Here is a 20204-nt window from a genome sequence, read left to right on the forward strand (position 1 = left end):
AGTTTATTAAAATAATGTAAACTGACTAAAAATATTATCTTTTCTTTTTAGGAATTAGCAATTACCCCATCGCTTTCCTTCAATACTAGAAAAATTACCAATAATAATTAAAAGTTCTCAAATTTTGTTCAAATTGCTCCCCAAAAAAATAATTATGGTATTTATCTTTATATACTTTTTAATATCTTCTTGTGTTTCTTTAGGTCAGTGTGGAAGTCCTGATAGAATATCCATTCTTTGTGTTTGGTCAAGGCTGGTCATCATGTAGTCCCGAGAGAACAAGCCAGCTCTTTGATTTGCCATGTTCCAAGTTATCGGTAGGTGATGTCTGCATATCGCTTACACTCAAGAATTTAAAAAATGGCTCTATAAAGAAGGGGCAGCCCATGGATCCAGCTAGCATTTTGCTGAAGCACCCAAAGAATGACAGTCTCTCTGGAAATAGATATAGATATGCAGAACAAGAGAATGGGATTAATCAGGGAAGCGTACAGGTTTCATCTGAGAACGGAGAACTAAGGTGTCCTGCTGGATTGAATGCCGTGTCCTTTGAAGCCAAAACAGAACCTGGTAAGCCCACGACAACAAGGAAGAGGAGGTGGTCTGCCCCAGAATCCCGAAAATTAGAGAAATCTGAAGACGAACCACCATTGACTCTTCCCAAGCCCTCTTTTATTCCTCAGGAGGTTAAAATTTCCATTGAGGGTCGATCTAATGTAGGGAATTGAAACCTGGTCAGAAAGAAGAAATTAGGCTTATCCTTGTTATTTTATTCAGATTACTGTACTGTAGAATAAATAACCCAGTATTTACATGTTATCATCTTATTTTAGGTTTATAACATTGTTATAGTTGCGGCTGGTATCCTTCAGGAGGCTGTTGGTGCATATGTTCTTTTCACAAGTGTTCACTAGTATGGTAGCTAGGATGTGGGGGGAGCTACTTAAAAGTAAGTCAAATCTTTCCACAGTCTTGATTGAGAGGGTTGTATAAGTGCAGCTTCTGTGATTTAATTGCAGGGTGCCAATTACAAATTTTAACAGAGTTAAAATCTTTCAGAGAGGATTACAAGGGAAATGAAGAAAGAAATAAGTGCATATGTGGCACCTGTGCTTGCTTGTATACTGATAGTTGAGCTTTCCCATAGAGGCTTTAGTCTTATGACTATGTTCATGTTGTGGGTCACTGCCACAAAAAGAAAAAGTTAAGGGTCATTTTCATGTTGACAATGCTAAAATATCAATTTTCCTAGTTTGGTGTCCAGTGTTCACCATTTCCTTAACTTGCCTCATTACAGGTTAGAGATGTGTGCCATGTGACAAACTGGTGTGGCATAAATTTTCAATGGTGACTTTTCCTTTTGAGTAGGCATATAATTCCACACTACTGTTGCCAATAGCACTAATTCAATAGTACCTTAAGTTCATCCTATAAATGCCTAGCTGCACAAGTCAAGTTTAAAAGCCTATACATCCCTCTGTGCTCTAAAATTGTATCTTTTATGTGCTGTGAAGAAAAATTATCTTGTATTTCCTTTTAATTATTTTTATTAATATTTTTAACCCATACTTGTGTAACTGTTGAAATGACATCTCCAGGCATCTCCTTGGCTTTCAAGGCAAGCAGAGTTTGACAGGACCCAGAGGCAAAAACTAAGATGAAAAACTCTCTAGCGGATTCCTGCTTGGACAAATTTCATAGTAGTAAAACTTGCAAATATTTTGGAAACATGGCATGTGCCTCACAGGGTCAAAACACACTGCCGATTACAAGCACTAACATCATTCGCTGACATCCGGGGCACAGCCTTTTTTTTGCTCAATTTATGTTCTTTGCTATCAGTTGGTGCCACTTTTTTAATTTTTGAGTATAGTGTGACATATAAAGGAACAAGAACTGGAGGAGTAATGAGTTTTTCTTTTAGCACTTAAAACGCTGTTCACACTTTATTGGCAAGCATCTTGGTCTAATGTTTGCTAAGTACTGTATTTCACTTTTAATCTGTGTATTTCAATATATATTTTTTTTTTTTCTTTTACTTTTTTTTCAACACTGAAACCATGCAGACCTTGTTAGAGCAAGATGTTGAAAGTTTTAATGTGGTTTCAAAGGGATGAATGTAAAACTTGACCTAGGATGTGACCGATTATTGTCCCAAAAGGACTACTTTACAGAAGGCACTTTGAGAAAAGAAAACTTTTTAAGTCATATGTTAGCTGACATGATTACAGAAAATTAATAGGGAAATATTAAGCTAAAAAGAAAAATTATACAAAATTGTTTTTGTCCAGTGTTTGTACAAAGTGGACTTCAAACAAAAAAAAGAAAAAAAAAAGAAAACCATAAAAAAAATTCTTGCAGTTTGCACATACTGAGTTTTGCATCTGAATGATATTCCTGCAAATGTAATGTAATAATGTTGAAGAGAGAGGAATGAACAGCTGAAAGAACATGGATACATGTAGCAATTACTTACTATTAACTTGCCTAATCTGTTAGGGTAGTGTTTCTTTCACAGTTTCAAACTTTCTGTCACACTGAACCAAGTCTGAGAAGTAAAATTTTGAGAGATAAGAGTGTAGTAGAGCATTGTGTCTGTATGTTTGTGTTTTTATGTTTTTATTAATCTTAAACAAGCACCTATAGTTATGAGTACAAGAAATGGTATGTAGATATGCATATTTTTCCATTTTTATGTTAATGTAAATTTAAAAACGGAATTCATAAACAAAGAATAGGCAGAGCAAGCTTGAAAGTGTAAAAAATATGTGCTGTCACATTTGGCAAGTACAAAAAGTATTGCATATGACATGTACCACATAACTTAAAAAAGAAAATGTATTGCCTTTTATTTTCTCTTGTCCAATCAGTCTACTCAGACTGTGTATGGTAGCTTGCTCTAGTTAAGGAATATTGGTCTTGTCTGTTTTTTTTGTCCTTATTTCGGTTGCGATTTTGACATCTTTCCTGATAATGTCATCACTGTTGTTTTCCTAGTAACATATTTATCCTTTGAGAATAGGTATTGTGTATTTTTGTGAAATTTGTTACTTGAGCATTGCACATACTGGCTTTCATAGCCCCAAATTCCAAAGCTAGTACCACATAACTCACTTTAGTTTTTTTGTTCTAACACAACTCCATTATCCAGCTCCTAATTTCTTTGTAGCTTTGAGACCATTTATATAGGTTCATCATACTAATAACAAAAGACAGAAATATTTACAGTTATTTAGGGGCTTTTAAATTCTGTAGCATTTTAGTTCGGTTTATAATTTTCCAGTGGTTTTGTGCAAGAAATTTGTTTACTTCTTTTTTTTTTAACGTTGCAAAATCACAAGCTGTTTGTAGTGCCTCCATTTTTGATGATCTGCAATGCTCTGCTTGACCCTAATGTCATAGCACCAAATCTAGTAATCAGCAAATTCTCAGGTACAGATCTATTAATGTATACTGGTGCGACATGGATAGGCAATAGAGGAAAGAGAATAGCTGAAATGCTCTTCAGTGAAAGTTAGGAGTGTCAACACATTTCTGTATACATTTAGATAACAAATCCACTCATTGAGGTATATTGAAAATTTACACATATGTATACATTAAATGTTTACAAATGTGTGTGTCCTATATGCAAAAATTACAAATTATACACAATTTATTAGTTTTTTTTTCCTGTAACTACATCAACATATAATTTGCCTTTTCCCCTACAAGAGCATGGATAGGTTTGGCCTGTAATGGAAGGGTGTGATGTCATTGTGTGTCTAGACTGATGACATCATGTGCCAAAGCAGAGGGAAATAAATAGAGCACAATTGGGATGTTTCTTCATAGTTAAAAAGAGGGAAACTAGTTTCATTTCAAATGATGGTGAACTACTGGGTGGATTAACTTCATGATTGCTCTAGTTCAAACTTTTACCCATGTGTTATGTACACTGAGAGTTTCCACACATGTTCCTCTGTACATGGTGGCATCCCATATCCCCCTAGCCACTGCCTTCACATACACAGGGATTTGAGGGGAGGCCTCTGATCCCTCCACATGGGTGCATGGAAGAGGCATTAAGACCAGATACAGCCACTCTGCCAATAACATCCTTTTGTGGTGCAACACAGAAATAAGGCTAAAAATGTATGGAAGAACATAAGGAATTCAAATTCAATGACACATATATATTTAAATATTTAAGCATTCTGCTCTTAATGACCCCTTATCTGGAAAAATCCTAATCTCAGGCATTTCAGATTTTTATTTAAATTAGAAAAAGACCAATAGTTTGTGCAATAATGTTCAAAATACCATTACCAATCATCAATAAAATAACTCAGTTTAGCTAGGAAGCAATAAGAAATCATAGTCATTGAAAAGAAAGACAAGCACATCCGGTAGCTCTCAACCTGTAACATAGTCTAACTTTTTCAATCTGTATCTTTTTATTATTATTTCATAAATTCGTGTACTGCTCCAGTGAGTATGCAGATCAAATCCCCACGTTTATTTAGAAGAAGCAGATCTTAAACTATATAAGCACTGCTTCATCCATCTGAACCCTGTTTTACCTTAATTTCCCCACACCCATTGGGCCAGCCATGTATTGCAGCACATTACTGTTCCTTTTGGTTGTGGAGGTATTATTGTTGTACTTGTTTTCCTCAGGGTGCTTTTTTCTGTTAAATTTGGTATGGGAAGAGGGAAGTGAGTGTGCAAAGAAATCATTCTAAATAATTCTGAACTAGCTCATACGCATACCACTATTCTGCCTACAGAGGAAACAGAAATATTCCTAAAACTCACTTGAATATCAGACTAGGTTAGGCTAGTATGGCTTTTTGTACAATATGAAATATACAAGACTGTCAGTCTGGAGTGTTCCCCCCTTTAATAAAAAAAAATATATATTTTTTTGCCTTTTTGGTATATTAAACAGCAGAGGTCTTGTAATGCTAGTGCAAAAGATAGTTCATAGAAATACACTTGACTTGCACAATTTGTATACTATGAAATTTAATCGGCTGAAAATGTCTCCCTAGATGAATTTCTGTCCCGTGTGTAGTGTCTTTTCAGCCAACAAAAATTCCAATTCTCTGTGCTTATCATTTCAAATTCGTATTTAGTAAAGTTGGGGAAAGTGTCACTTTAAATTTAATCAAAGACACAAAGCTTTCAATTATTCATGAAATATTTATGGTATTAAGAAGCAAGGCTAGCAGTTCTAAGTTAGTTTCCTGATATGCACCTTTAGCAGCAATTATGGAGTTCCAACTTTTGTACTTATCATTTGGTTTCTAATTTGAAGAATGCAGCAGGAGAAGAGGGAAAACGTCTATTGTAGCAGAACAAGTAGAACTCTTCAGCACTATGACAGAGAAATCCTGCTTAGCCTATGAAACTTTGCCTGAGATGATTGCAGATACCCTCAGATCCCTTTGGGGGTAATTATATATCATTAATCATAACTTGCAAGGCCATATATTTCACAGAACCAGAGAGAAAAAAATCAAAGGAGCAAAAAGAACATCATAAAGTCACTTTTCTTTAAAAAAAAAAAGCCAGAGCAGGTAAATGAGATCTGTCAGGACCTTCTTATTTCATCTTCTGTGACTGTTATTTAATTTTCACTAAATATACAGGGGAATAGAAAGAGAGGAATGACTTATTTTTGTAAATATTAGTAGAATAAATCAATTAATGTTGAATGAGTTATTCAGGGCCATACCAGATGCACCGTATAAAACAGGTATCTCATTATCCATGTCCCATTGTGGCATTCAGCTGTTTCATGTACATGCATACATGTACATGCCAAAATGTCTGTATACAATATGCACACAAACACACACATTAGAGTGTCTTACCTCTGTGTGCACAGTTGACAGCAGCAGTAAAGAGAAGAAAATATAGCAGCTGCATGGAGACAAGGCAAAAATAACTTGGTTGCTATGCAACATCTCTATTATCTCATCCTCAGATGCAATATACTCTCTATACATAATGGCATCACATTTCTATTATGAATGAGAACTTTGTATCCTGGTTTAGGAATTTATATGATCAAGGTTTAGAAATATCCTAGTTTTAGGTTCCATGTTTGTGACATAGGAACGCTTGTTGAGAGTCCCCAGTATTTTCAAGGGAACCTGTTATGTCTAGCAAATGTCCAGGAAGCTTCATGTCATCATCATCATGTCAGAGAACGCTTATTCACTTACATGGCCACGTGAAAAATACAAATGAATGTAATATGAGCAATTTATTATACTTGTTACAGATTTTTAATATCGCTAACTCATGGCTCTGCCATTCGTTACTATATGTAATTCCAGGGTCAGGTATACATAGTAGTATGTATAGTGAGACAAAATAGAGAAAAAAACAGAGAGATCTATGTGTATATAGACATCATATATATTTTTTACATTTCAAAGTATACATACAGGTGAAGTGTTATTTTTCTACCCCTCACTCTCAGTAAACACAAAAGAAATATTGGCACCCTTCAATACGGTGCAACGTGGATTAGTAATAGATATTTTTTTAAGATGCTATAAACTATACAAGCAATGTAAAAAGGAGCAGTCCATTCACTTGTTTGTTACAAAGAAAGAAATTCATATTTTAATGTATGCTTGGGTTATTTGAAGGGTCTTTTAAGAAAACTGAAATAGGCGTTGAGCACACTTTATGTTCATTAAGACTTTTAAATGAATCTCAACTTTTCGCCTACTGGGGGTTTTCACTGCTGAGTAGTGTTTTTTAAAGTTTTGCAACCAAATATTTTATGTGCTGGCCACTAACTGGGGGAAGATTGATGAGAAAGGGGGCAAATGGACTGCTGCTTTTACAGCCTTTGACTGTGTTGGTTGTTAAGGTGTTTCTCTGTTAATGTTCCGTTGTGAAATTTAACAAAACTGTGGGATGAGCAATCCTTTCAATATAAACATATATATATATATCTCCCTATATCTTAACGTATTATATTCATAACTGGCGCACTTGCTTGATATGTCTGAAGCAACTCGTGATTGTGAACCCATAGGCGCTGCTTTTCTGTTTGTCTTTATTTTGCTATGGCATAGTCTGGATTCTTGCATAGGTCTTTATGGTACTCATATTCTTGTCTTTTTCTCTTGAGCTGGGTGGATTAAGAGGTGTATTAATTATAGGTATAGATCTATATAAATGACATTTAGCTTAAAGACCAGGCTTTTGCTGTTCCCCATTGTCCTCTAAACTATAGTCTCTGACAACAGTCATTTTTTTTTTTTATTTTAGTTTGTTATCATTTTAGTGCCAGACATTGAGTTTACAATGGAAAACAATCATTAATAAATTAGTCAGGGAGGCAATTAAGAACCTCTTTCTTACTTGGGATTTAAATACACACTATGACTGTTGCTTATAGATTTTCAAGGGGTAATTGTATCCTTATGCGTGGGTTACACTAGGGTAAGGAGTTTTATTTGAAAATGTTTTTGCCTTATGTCTTTTAAATTCAGTATGAAATACTTGTCCAGTTGTGTATGTATCTTTTAACATCTTTTAGTAATTATGTATATTTACCATTCACACCAACCTGGAGACATTTAATTTTATCATGTCCGTCTATAAGGTCACCATTTCACATGTAGTGACTTAATTACTGTTTCCTATGAAATACCTTTTAGAAAATTTTCACACCTCTTACTCAGGGATGGGGCTGGTGTATGTTTGGTACACTGATGTGACCAGAAGCAGCACTTTCACCACTCCGGAGCACTGCTGTTGTACACTTAAAGGTTTGTTTTGTTTTTTTTTTTTGTCTTTTGAAATGGAACTTTACCACATCACCATGGTACATAATATTCAATGCTAAAATGAACTGCATCCTCCTTATTCAGAATAAATATTTTGATAGATTATTGTAATCACTAAAATAATAGATTTTACATCTTTAGGAAGAATTACAATGTACCAACCTTTGAACATTGCACATCTTTAATATTATGCCTAACATTTCTGACACTCCATTTTAATCCACTTAGAATTTTATCTGTGGTATGTAAAAAAAATTGCAAACAAATATCTGAATTTTTGCTTAATTTACATTTGGCCTTCTTTTTATAATTAGAAAATAGCAAAGAGCACAAAACAGTTCAGTGACTGAATTACCTGGAGATGCATTTAACAAAATACAGGAAAAAAAATCCAAACCATTTGTACAGTATGACTCCGGAGTGAACTTTTGTTTTCTTTTTAATTTTTACGCAAATGACCTCGCTTCAGATGTGTTACCTTACTGATAGAACCTTTTCTTGTAGCACTATACTGTATGTTGTGGGAATATATTTTTTTTAATGTATACCTAATCTGAGAAGCTTATTTTTTTTTCTGAAGCACTCACATTTAGGAGTACATGACAAGCTTAAAAGAAATTGCACAAACAAAATGAATGTTGGAATGAATTATTCAGTGTTTGAAAAGATATGGGTTCTGTTGAAACAATGGTGGGTTTCATACTTTGTAAAGTAAATAAATATATATATGTGTGTGTATGCGTGTGAGGGTGTGCTTGTGTGTGTCCGTCTGTGTGTAAACACATGTGTGTTTATATATGTGCGCGCACACACAAATATTCACGTTTGTATACAACTAAAAGTAGAAAGGTAAAAACATTGCTATTTTTTCTTATTGTAAATAGAAACCAGTCAAGTTTAGATGATCAGGTGTATATCAAGTTTAGATGATCAGGTAGTATACAGCATCAGCCAGAGACAATTTCTACTTTATTAGTGGCTGGGGGTGGGCAAGTATACTTAATTTTAATTATCAAAGTATATATGTAAGATAGATCTTTTGTGAGGAATGAACCGCAGAAAGAGATGGTATTGGGAGGGGGCCATGGAATAAAAGTTTCAGTCTATGGGGTAAATTACTAAAGTGAAGAAAATTGAATTTGTGTTTGCTTCACACATCCTGTTGTGGTCCGGTGAGGTGACAATGTTTTTATATTGCTTTGCACATGATCGGAGATTTGAAGTCAACACAGTTTCACTTCACTTATTTTGTCCGTTTTCAGTGTAATGACGGTGTGGTCATTATAATGTGATATATTGTATTATTATTCTAGTAGATTGTTGATGGGCTATAAACTCAACAAATGAAAAGGTTCTGATTTTATCGTATCAATTATCCTACAGTCATGAATTATGAACAGTGGTATTAGGTTTTAATGTCTGATGTGTGCCCTGCTGATATAAATACGTGTTAGCTCCCTTTAAGGCTAAGGGGAAAAGGCTGGAAAGTAAGAAGGGTTGCCCATGGGCATCACATCGCAGGGGGTGCTTACCAATTGGTGATAAAGCTAATGCTATTATCTGATTGCTGTTGGAAGTCTACCATTCTTCAGGTTGTAGATATTATTACAGCTCCATAATTTCTTATTACAAACCTGAAACTTCTAAAGGCAAGCAGCAGATTCTCTAAAAACTATTCCAGCTTCTTTTCTCACATCTCGCAAATGCTTTAGCATTTCAGTATGTCTGGAATATCTGTCCTCATAGCGAAAATGTACATTCAGGGTAAATTGATATATTTGGGTTTCTTAAAAAGGAAAAAGCGGGTAATTTGCACACAGTTTTAACTACTATTTGTTTGTTAGTTGCACTATACGTTTATCATTTGATAAACATGACAGCCCATGCCCCATGCTTTAATATTTTTTTTTTCTTTTTTTCGATGACCCTTTTCATTTTTGGAGTTAAGAGTCCTCTGTCTCACCATGTTATTGTGTTTCACACAAAATGACACTTTTTTTTAACATTTATGCCTCATTTGAATATATTTCTGCCGTTTATTACATATAGTCATTGTTTGAAAACTGAGAAAAATTAGTATATTGAAATATAATACACAAGCGCCATGAATATAAGTCTGATATCCTGTATGTCTCTGTCCGTAGTGAGCAGTGATGCCATTGTTACATCCTGCATATGTAAATTATTTTAAATTACTTATTCAGAGATAATTTTATGGTGAAAATGTGGAAAGTGCAGGTAAAAAAATTCCAGTTCTAGCAACTAATATGAACATAAAGATCCTATCTTTTCTTTCAAATTAACATTTGTGCATAAAAAAAATAATATACTCCCCTAGGTAAAAGTGGTGATTGTCCCAGAGTTCCAACCTGCACAAAATCCATTGTTGTTTTATTCAGTCACATGACTCCTCAATGACTTTTTTCATCCTCTCTTGTGTATTACAGTAGATATACGGTATTCTGTTATCAGTTCTTACTGATGTCCCAAGTCATTGGCTTTTTAGTTTAACATCTGTGTCAAAATTAACATGCAAAAATAAAAAAATAAAAATAAAAAAAAAATTATAAACTAGCTCTAGAATTGTCGGTACTTATCCAAATTACTTTGTCACAAATGTAACTAGGAAAAAATGATATAGTTACATTATAATATTTGAAACTAGAACTTTGTAATGTAACACCATTTCATGTATCTGTTATTTCCTGAGTGGTGATGGTAATAAAATTAAGTATATTTGTTTGTGATGTAGCCACCTGAAGTAGTTATTGTGATATAATCTCTTATTTCTATTGTTTTCTTGTCATTATGTGAAAAGACTAGAGTCTTCCATTTATTTTAATTGGAGACTTCACCCATGTTATTTCTTTGTCCATTTCTATTATGGCTGGCCAAAGCTGCAATTCCCTTCTCTTGCTTGTGCTTCTTTCATTATATGGAAGTGTTTTACAATTATACAAACCTGTTAATGGTGTCTTACAGGATGCTGAGGCACTGAATTGCTGATATAATAAACATTGAAGACATTAATCAGTTACCTCTATCATAATAGTCCAATAAACCACATGCAGAATATTTAGTGAAAAATAAAATGTTCTATTATTTGCACAGCTCTGTTGCAAAAGTAGATTTTTTGGTTGGTCAATGTAAGCCTATACAGAGAATACAGAGTGTATAGCAAATGACACAAATTATACATAAATACAGTATGTGTTACTCCATGTCTACAAACCACAAGTGGCTTTGTTGGAGCAAATATTGTATGTTCTCTCTGATGGGACATAAGGTAAATTATTTAAGAAACTAAAAAGACTTTTAATTCCTGACCAACTTTATGATATCTTCTCACCAACATCTACCCACCAAAAAATGTAACACATGTAAGAACTCCTTGTAGAAATCAGTAAGTGATATCACTTAAAAAAACTGTCATTTATGTCAGTACAGTTTGTGGTCCATAATTTACTTTTGCCATATTTTGGGAATTTAGCACTACTTTTGAAAAAGGAAAAATGCACCAAAGACATATTCAAGTAAATATTAGCAGAAAGAGGGATTTAAAAAAACCTTAAGTTGCAATTTTAGCTCATAGTGGATATTTACATGCCCGAAGATATTTTCCAATGTAGGTAGTACATTAAATCAGACATTGGTTTATACCATTACCGGCACTTGCCATGATGAGAAATAACAAGAGTGTTTCTCTTAACTATCCTGAGAAGATAAGTAAAGGTTCCTCCATGTAACTCTTGCTATATTAGCTATCACTGGGAAGTGTTTCCAGTGTTGGTGCAAGACCACAACGTGAACTATACAGCCTACAAAACCAATGGTTTATTACTAGTAGCAAATACTACTACACTACCCAGTTACATCTTAGGCAATGCCACGGTGCTTTAGCTTATTTGGAACTCACGACACCTTCTCATGTCACCTGCCCATGAATCTGAACCCTTTTTTGTCTAACCAAATTTTCCCTTACATTAACAATAATTATAATAAACCAAATCACTGTCCCTATGCTTCTTAAATATTCTGCATTAGAAGGTAATTTGTATTACACGTATATGTGAACGTCTCCTTGATTTTTATAAGACATTAATCAAGTAATTGGAACATATACCCAACCTTCTAGTGTTATTAAAAAAATACAATCCTGAGTTTCCAGGATAATGATGTGTCCTCATGTTTGCTGTAATGCACACTTCCATGAAATGCCAAATGAAAAGTCACTTGCAGCTTTGTGATGGGATGCAACTGGGCTGATACGGCCAAAATGAAGAGGGAAGATGGATGAAATAATGTTTAGCACCTTATTGAGCAGAGGAAAATGTTTCAGTGCATACAGACATAGTTCAGAACTTTAATTGTGACAGATTTTTTTTTCCATATGCGTGCATACTCTCTGTAATTCCAGTGTAAAATATTGTACTTGCACTAGCTTTTATAAAAACAAATATTAAAAAAAAAATGGAAGAAAATTCATATTCTATTTTCTAATTGTGGTGTGTCTATTTGTAGGATACACTCAAGTCTGTTTATTGAATTTTATGGTCCCTTTCTTTGATGGTGCTTGCAGGTTTTCTAGGTAGAAATTATTTCATTATAATAAAACAATATTTGATTCAAAATTTGAACAAAATTGTTTTAAAGAAATTGTCTGTATACCAGTACAAGTTTATTGTTTCAGTATACTCGTACTAATAAAATAACAGTGCCAATTGCAATCTTGTGTCTTGCCATTTGTCTTCATAGAAATAAAAACACAAATATTATTCTTGCACACATTAATTTGTTTTATTATTATTATTTATTTTTTTGGTTTCATGAAGCACCCATGATGATATGTACACATGTCAGGTAAGTACAGGACAACAGGTGTTTTAATAACAAAGACAGAAATGATGTTTATTTTGAGACATATTGTTGATTTTTAAACTTCAGGCCGAATGAAACAAAAAACAATAACCACCCATGGGTTTATTTTAAGTGACATATCATTTAATATTATATATATAGTGACAAAGGGGAATTTGTTGCACTTTGGAGTAGAAAACAGATGACAAAAAACTGGGGTTTAAACTTTAAAAAGTTTTAGCTTCAGCTATAGTGTAAATAGGGTGCTGAACACATTTTTCAGAAATTATCAATAACTTTTTGTCTAAGCCTTTTACCTTTGAGCTCATCTAACTCTCCTTCAGATTCCTCAGCTGCATTAATACCTAGTACTGGCAGGGAGCCTAGGTGCATTCTGCTGACATGTGCAACTTCTGCTGGCAGAATTGGGCCATTTCAGACCCAATCTTCCCCATTTAAGTGAATAGGAGAGGTTGGAAGCCATTTTTGTAGGTCCTGGCTCACTTCCCAAAAGCAACCACTTTGCGGTTGTTTTAGGATCTGCACAATGAGCACATGCAAATCTGATCACACAACAAACTAATGCCAGCCAAACATTTCACATTACAGGTATGAAAGAGCCCTAAATATGCATCTGAGGAGGGGGAGGATGGGTTAGGTGAGGTCAGGGGTGCAAAAAGTGTTTTTGCAAGTTTCCTCACTCAGTAAAATATATCTAAATTCAAAATTTTTTAAAAAGTTAAGTACTCCATTTACTATCTGTGTCTCATTGAGTACATTTTCTTTCACTTCCTGTCCTTTAGACTCCACAGAAAGCGAGAAAGTGATATCTTTCCAATTTGAGAGAAGTCTCTTCTGAGCGGATAGTCAGGGGATAGTCAGTGACCCCATTTGAGAAATCCCTGCAGGAAAGAGTTCATGATTGGACCCATAATGTTGTACAATTAGATTTGGAGAAACATATCAACAGTTTGCATATAGGAAAGCTGTTCACTCCTTCGTACAGGTGGTAGGAATGTCAGCCCTTATATGAGCTCAGTCATATTTAATGACATCAAACCTATCACGGAGTGGTCCTTTACATGAGGAGGTTTCCAATAATCCTAATCACAGCTAGTATAACTTAATGTCTCTAAATGCACAGAATGCATTTACTGAAGCCCACACATTTTTCTTGTGATACTGTAGTGCTTAGCTTGATCTCATGCATTACCAAATCCATTATCCTGCCAGAAGTATTTGGGAATATAGTACTGAAGTGAAAAAAACACCCCTCAGACTTCTTTTTACTGAGATAGTATACATCAAAATGGTTAGATTAATTAAGGCACAAAGGTCAAAATATAACATATTACGGCACAAAATTATATTACAAATGTAGTGCTCAGACCTGAAGACTGGTATACTAGAATGTGAAAGTGAATGGCGTCTGATTCAGCTATGCTATTTCTGGAGTACTCTATCCTGCATGCCTACAGCACTCCCACACATGCAGTCAGGCTTCATCCCTCTCCAGCAAAAGCAGCTACAGACAGTCAAGAGAAACGCCGCTGAACATTTAATTAAATATTCATCAAGCTAGATTATTTGGTGTTCTAAAAAAAGAGGCAGTACAGCCACATTGTAATTAAAATTGTACAGCGAAGATAAAGTCATTTTAAGGTTGTAATAGACTCAAAACAAGTGGTAAATTCTCTAACCCTCCATCTGTTAAACTGCTTGTGAAATACTGTACTAATTAGCTAGGAGTAAGAAGCTACTCAGGCAGCAAAGGTCTGACCGGATTATCTGAAATATGAGCTGCTAAAGCACTTCTTCAAAGAATGCATATTCATAAGATCAGCTATAATATAGTTACTGTACGCTTCATCTGCAAATAATGTAACGTTTGTTTGATGGATTAAAGCTTAATTCCAGGCAGAAATGAAAAACAGCATTTCACCTATTTATGCATTTAAAAAAAACTGTTTAATACAGAAAGTAAAAGTACTTAAATCTATCATATTACCTACCTATAATTCTCCCACGCAAGTGTGGAAAATGTAGGGCCAAGCCATTACTGGCTGTGTTCCAAATTATTAGTTCACCGGCTATCCCTGGCTTTTAATGGTTTCCTATTTACTGACGTGGAACAAACGTGAAAATTCGAAATGTGAGGAAAAGTTAAAACTCCTCATCTGCAAAGTTGGTTCAGATGGGTGTCTCCAGAAATAATGAAATCATGGCGGCCAGGTATCTAAGCCAATTTACTTTTACTTTGATATTCTCCCAATACATGCGCCCACTTAAGCCAATATTTTGAAATATATATTTGTTAAGATTTTATCATACAGGTAAACACAGGGTCAATAACTTAGAAATAATCAGTCCACCCAGGGGAGCACGGAAAGAAAAAAAGGGGAAAACCATAACAACTAGGGGGAAACAATAATCTCTTGAAACAGGATTGTCCATCATACATTAGGAGAATGCAAATCCACAAGATGTGAGAAATGAGTCACCGGTGGTTTAGATGCCAGAAGAAGCCAGTACTTTACCTCTTGTGATTGGACAGAAATATTGTCAAAGCTTTGATGACTAGGAAGACAAAGCTGTGAATGTGTGTAAAAATACAGGCTCTTCCGCTGCAGCTGACTCTGAAGAAGATTGCTGTCTCCTGAGATGCTACCTTCTCCACAGCCTCTCTCTGTGGAAAGGTAGATGGTGCCAATTGACAATGGATCACATGACCCAAAGAAATAGACGGGAAAAATAAATAAGCCACTCCCTAAGGCTCCTGAACCCTAACTCCCACTATCACCTGCCTCAACTTGGAGTGTAGGGCTGAATTGTGTTTTTAACCATTTAAGGTATGTTATAAAACACCTAAAAACACTGGAAGATTGTTAGAGGTAATGGTTATAATGCACATAAGCACAAACTGCTTATGTGAGTGTGAATGAAAGCTTTAGGCAGAGCAGAGAGAACTGTCAAGGGATCCCAATTCAGTTTTATGACCTACATTTGCTAATTGTTGATTATGAGGCCTAAACAAAATCATCATTAAAACAAGTATCCTTTGCCTCTGATCTGATCGACTCCAAGGAACATCAGTCTTTACCAAACTAGTATTCATATTTGTGCAGGAAAATAGGACTTTTTAGGCATAAAGTAAAATTAAACAATAAATACTTTAATAGTAAATCATTTTAAAACCACAATATAAATTTGTACAATTGCCTATACATCATAAGCAATGTCACACAATTTCATCACAAGTTCTTTTTCAACATGCTGGACATGGATCTCTTTCTAACATGTGGTCTCTTAGTAGTACTATTCTACATTGACACGTTTCACGACTGTAAAGTCGCTTCTTCAGGATTGAATCAAAATATAGAGACCTACATTTAACAGACATGGTGCATAATCACCAAAATGTAATAGAGTACTTTTTCAAGTTGTACAGTCGGATCCAGAGCAAAGAATGGAGAGCGATGACAAAAGCAGAATGGCAGAAGCAGCCGGTGTTTTAAGGAGGAGCCTATTAAGTAAACAAATAGATACTGAGAAATGTTTTCTTAAATGGCAGTTCACCTAATGAATGAATAGTTGGACCATGGAATATTCATCAACCACAGCAGGGTCATATCGTTATATCAACACTTATTTTCAGTCAGTATAACTTCATAGTACTAACAATTACAATTGTAATATACAAATATACCATCCGAATACAAATTCAAATGGTATAGCACCTATTAGCGTTTCTCAGAAAATGTATATTCATTGTATTATATAGGTACAGATATAAATAAGGACCAAAGAGAAAATGGTTGTCAATTCAAACAGCAAGTATATGTCACTGCTTACCAATCGATTCAAGATGGAGATGAGAGCAAAAAATTGGTTGTGACTATCCCTTTGATTCTTACTCATATTTATAGGACATATTGGAATATCCATTCCCCTGAGAAATGTTAGTACTATGAAGTTATACTGACTGAATATGTGTTGATATAATGATATGACCCTGCTGTGGTTGATGAATATTCCATGGTTCAACCATTCACTCATTAGGTGAACTGCCATTTAAGAAAACATTTCTCAGTATCTATTTGTTTACTTAATAGGCTCATCCTTAATTACACCTGCTGCTTCTGCCATTCTGCTTTTTGTCATCGCTCTGCATTCTTTGCTGTGGATCTGCCTGTACAACTTGAAAAAGTACTCTATTACATTTTGGTTATCAGTGTTGTTCACAGTAGTGAGTACAATGTTAAAATTATTTGTAAAATTGATATTTTATATATTTGTCAACAAATTACAAGTATTGTATATTTTGTTGATTATGCACCATGTCTGTTAAATGTAGGTCTCTATATTTTGATTCATCCTGAAGAAGCGACTTTACAGTCGCAAAACGCGTCGATGTAGAATAGTACTACTAAGAGACCACGTTAGAAAGAGATCTACGTCCAGCATGTTGAAAAAGAACTTGTGATTAATTTTTGTGACATTGTTTATTATGTATAGGCAATTGTACAAATTTTTATTGTGGTTTTTAAATGATTCACTATTAAAGTACTTATTGTTTATTTTTACTTTATGCCTAAAAAGTCCAGTTTTTTTGCACAAATATGAATATTGAGTCAATCAATTGGGATGTGACATTGCATCTTTTAGATGTCAATCTGTACTGACTAGCTAATCTTCATTGAATTACACTTTACCAAACTAAGTTTACAGGGTGCCTGCAATTTAATTCGCATCCATGAAGGCGATGAATGGAAAACTGCTTCAATACCCAGAATGGCCATTATGAGTATCTGGTTATGCCATTCAAGCTCTGCAATACTTCAGCGGTGTTTCAGAATTTTATGAATTATGTCTTCCGGGATCATCTATTTGTCTGTGTGCTTGTCAACTTGGATGGCATTCTGGTGTACTCCAAGGAACTGCTAACTCACCATGACCATGTCAAAATGGTCTTGCAGCAACTTCGAACAACAGATTTTATGTTAAGACCGAGAAATAGCTCTATGAGCATTCTGAATTTCCATTCCTGGGGTACAAAGTTTCAGTTTGCTCAAGGACTCTGCCTAACTTTTGTCCGTGCTTGGCTGACCACAACCCCTCAATCTAAAACCTATCCAGAGGTTTCGTAGTTTTGCCAACCAGCAGTTCATCAAAGATTATTCCTCGTTAGTTGTTCCAATAATGTTTATGACCAAGAAGGGGAGCAATTGTAAAATCTGGTCGTTGGAGGCTCTTCAGACCTTTTAGCTATTGAAGAAAGCCTTTGCATTTGCCTCTGCTTTTGTTCACCCAGACCTCACAGCCTTTTTTTCTTGAAAGTAGAAGTTTCTTGAGTTGGGTTTGGTGCAGGTATTTTACAGAGGTATGCTTCCGGCAAGCTCTCGACCTGCGGTTTCTTTTCTAAAGAATTCTCTTCCACCGAGAAAAACTATTTTATGGGAGATTGAGAATTATCATCCCTCCCTATGGCACCATGACACACACCTGTAGCACAGGCAGGGTACAATCCATTATCCTGGCCCAGTAATGCTCACTAAACAATGAATCTGCAACATCTCAATGATCACCAATGAGAAGGTTTATGAAAAAAAAACAAAACCTGTCTGGTTGTGCAGCGAGGCAAATGACTGTGACTCAAGAATTACAACTAAAATTGGCAGGCAAATGGTTTAAAAGTATGGTATGTATTTCTACACATTTTAGTGGGAAACAAAGTGCAAGTCTCATGTATATGTCTTCCAATTGTGTTTTACTTGCTTACCCAGAGTTTTCTTTTAAATGTTACAAGCTAAATGTCATATCACATTTTTGTCCCAATTTGTGAATTCCCAAGCATAAGGCTTAGTTAATAATTTCCAACACTTTTCTTATTTTAAATGTATTACATTTAAAAGGGTATCTTAGGGTAGAGCATTGAATATCACCATGAATTCTAGAGACTATTTGCTATTTGACAAGCTTCTGGTATCTGCAAGGACGTGTATTGTTAACCTATGTGTATGCAACCAGACTGTGGAAAAGGTGTGCAAATAGGAAATACCAGCTTGGCCAAGGATTGTTATGTGGAGGGGGAGACAATGGAAGAAAGTCAATGGCACTGCATATCTCACAGAAGAACAATATTGATGGCAACAGGTTCATGAAGACAGCCCCAGCAAGGACCTTTTATGACCTTGAGACCTTAGCGGTAGCAGAAACATGGGATGATTTGCCCTTTGTGTTTATTTATGGGTATCCCAGTAATATCTAGCACAAGGTAGGATTATCCATACTTTAATTGGTTTTCATTACAGCACTGTTTGGGCTAAACAAACATTCTGTGATCTTTTAAAGTGAAACTTTTATCATTTTTAATAAAGGCAAATGCAAACAACAAAACAAAGTAACACAACTTAATAAAATGTTTTAAATAATATTACAGCAAAATCATAATATTTATTCTGTTCAAGGGTATTTGCATAAAAATTGAATTATACTTGCTATATTTTTGGAAACTTTGGTTATATTTCAGTGGCCAAGAGCTTAATCAATTATCTAGTCCCATCTAGAATGAGGTCTCATTCTAGCATTCTTCCCACTTGTTTATCAAAGGTCTCCAAAGTTGGAGAAGATACACTATCATGGGAGAATTTGAGTGATCTAGCAAACCTGGAATGCACCTAATCCAGGACCGAAAACATTTGCCAAATAATAACAAATTATTTTAAGAAATGAATTCTAGGTTTGCTGGATCACAGAGCTTCACTCATGATAGTATATTGTTTCCAGTCTTGCAAAGCTTTAATATTTCAGGTCCGATGCCTTTATCTGTAAAACATGTTTGTGCTAAGAAGAAACAAACTTATCATTACGCATAACAGGTTATTTTGTAAGCCCAGTGACTTGTAAAAGGTGAAGGACGAAATCCTATATGACAGATGCCATATAAATAGGATTTTTTTCATTATGTAAAATGTTATGCTGTTCTGTAGCCTTATAAATCAAAGGAATGTTAGAGAAGACAGATATATGGATAGTTGATGGGCATAAAGTATTTTTTGTGCTTGCTAGTTAATGACAGTAAAGATGTAACACTATATACCCTTTTACCTGTATACTAGCCCACAATTGTTTCTATGAGCAACATTTAGTAAACTCGGTCAATCAATAAGATTTATACCGTAGTTATCACTATGTACTCAAACAATGGTAGTACCAAATATATGCTTTGGTATATATATATATATATATAGATAAAATATACACACATTATATACCAATTGCGCAGTAAAACAACAATCTTTAACACTTCACATCAGTTTTAGAGATGAGTCAGAAAAAACAGAAAACCTTTATTTTTTTTATGTTTTACCTTTCAGACGCTACAAAGATATTTGCACATTATCTCTAGTGAGGATTTTATAGTTTATGGTGAAGTTTTAAGGGTAAATCTTTAGATTAAGGATAACTGTGATATTTAGGATATCCATGAATAAAGTTACGTACACACTTCCAATTATTATCGTTGGAAAACGAACGACGAACGATCCTGCA

At 34.7% G+C, this 20204-nt stretch overlaps 1 protein-coding gene across 9 annotated transcripts in view; it reads left to right on the forward strand.

The window, feature by feature from the left end:
• ATXN1 (ataxin 1) overlaps window positions 1-12579 on the forward strand; it is a 171813-nt gene extending 159234 nt beyond the window's left edge. For all 9 annotated transcript variants that reach the window (XM_072411651.1, XM_072411654.1, XM_072411658.1 and 6 more), the window contains one exon: window positions 204-12579. In XM_072411651.1, the coding sequence (XP_072267752.1) occupies window positions 204-728 (525 nt within the window). In that variant the 3' untranslated portion in view covers window positions 729-12579. The remainder of the gene's footprint in view (window positions 1-203) is intronic.
• Window positions 12580-20204: the final 7625 nt, after the last annotated feature.

This window comes from Pyxicephalus adspersus, chromosome 5 (genome assembly GCF_032062135.1).
Source record: "Pyxicephalus adspersus chromosome 5, UCB_Pads_2.0, whole genome shotgun sequence".
NCBI classification, from domain to species: Eukaryota; Metazoa; Chordata; class Amphibia; order Anura; family Pyxicephalidae; genus Pyxicephalus; species Pyxicephalus adspersus.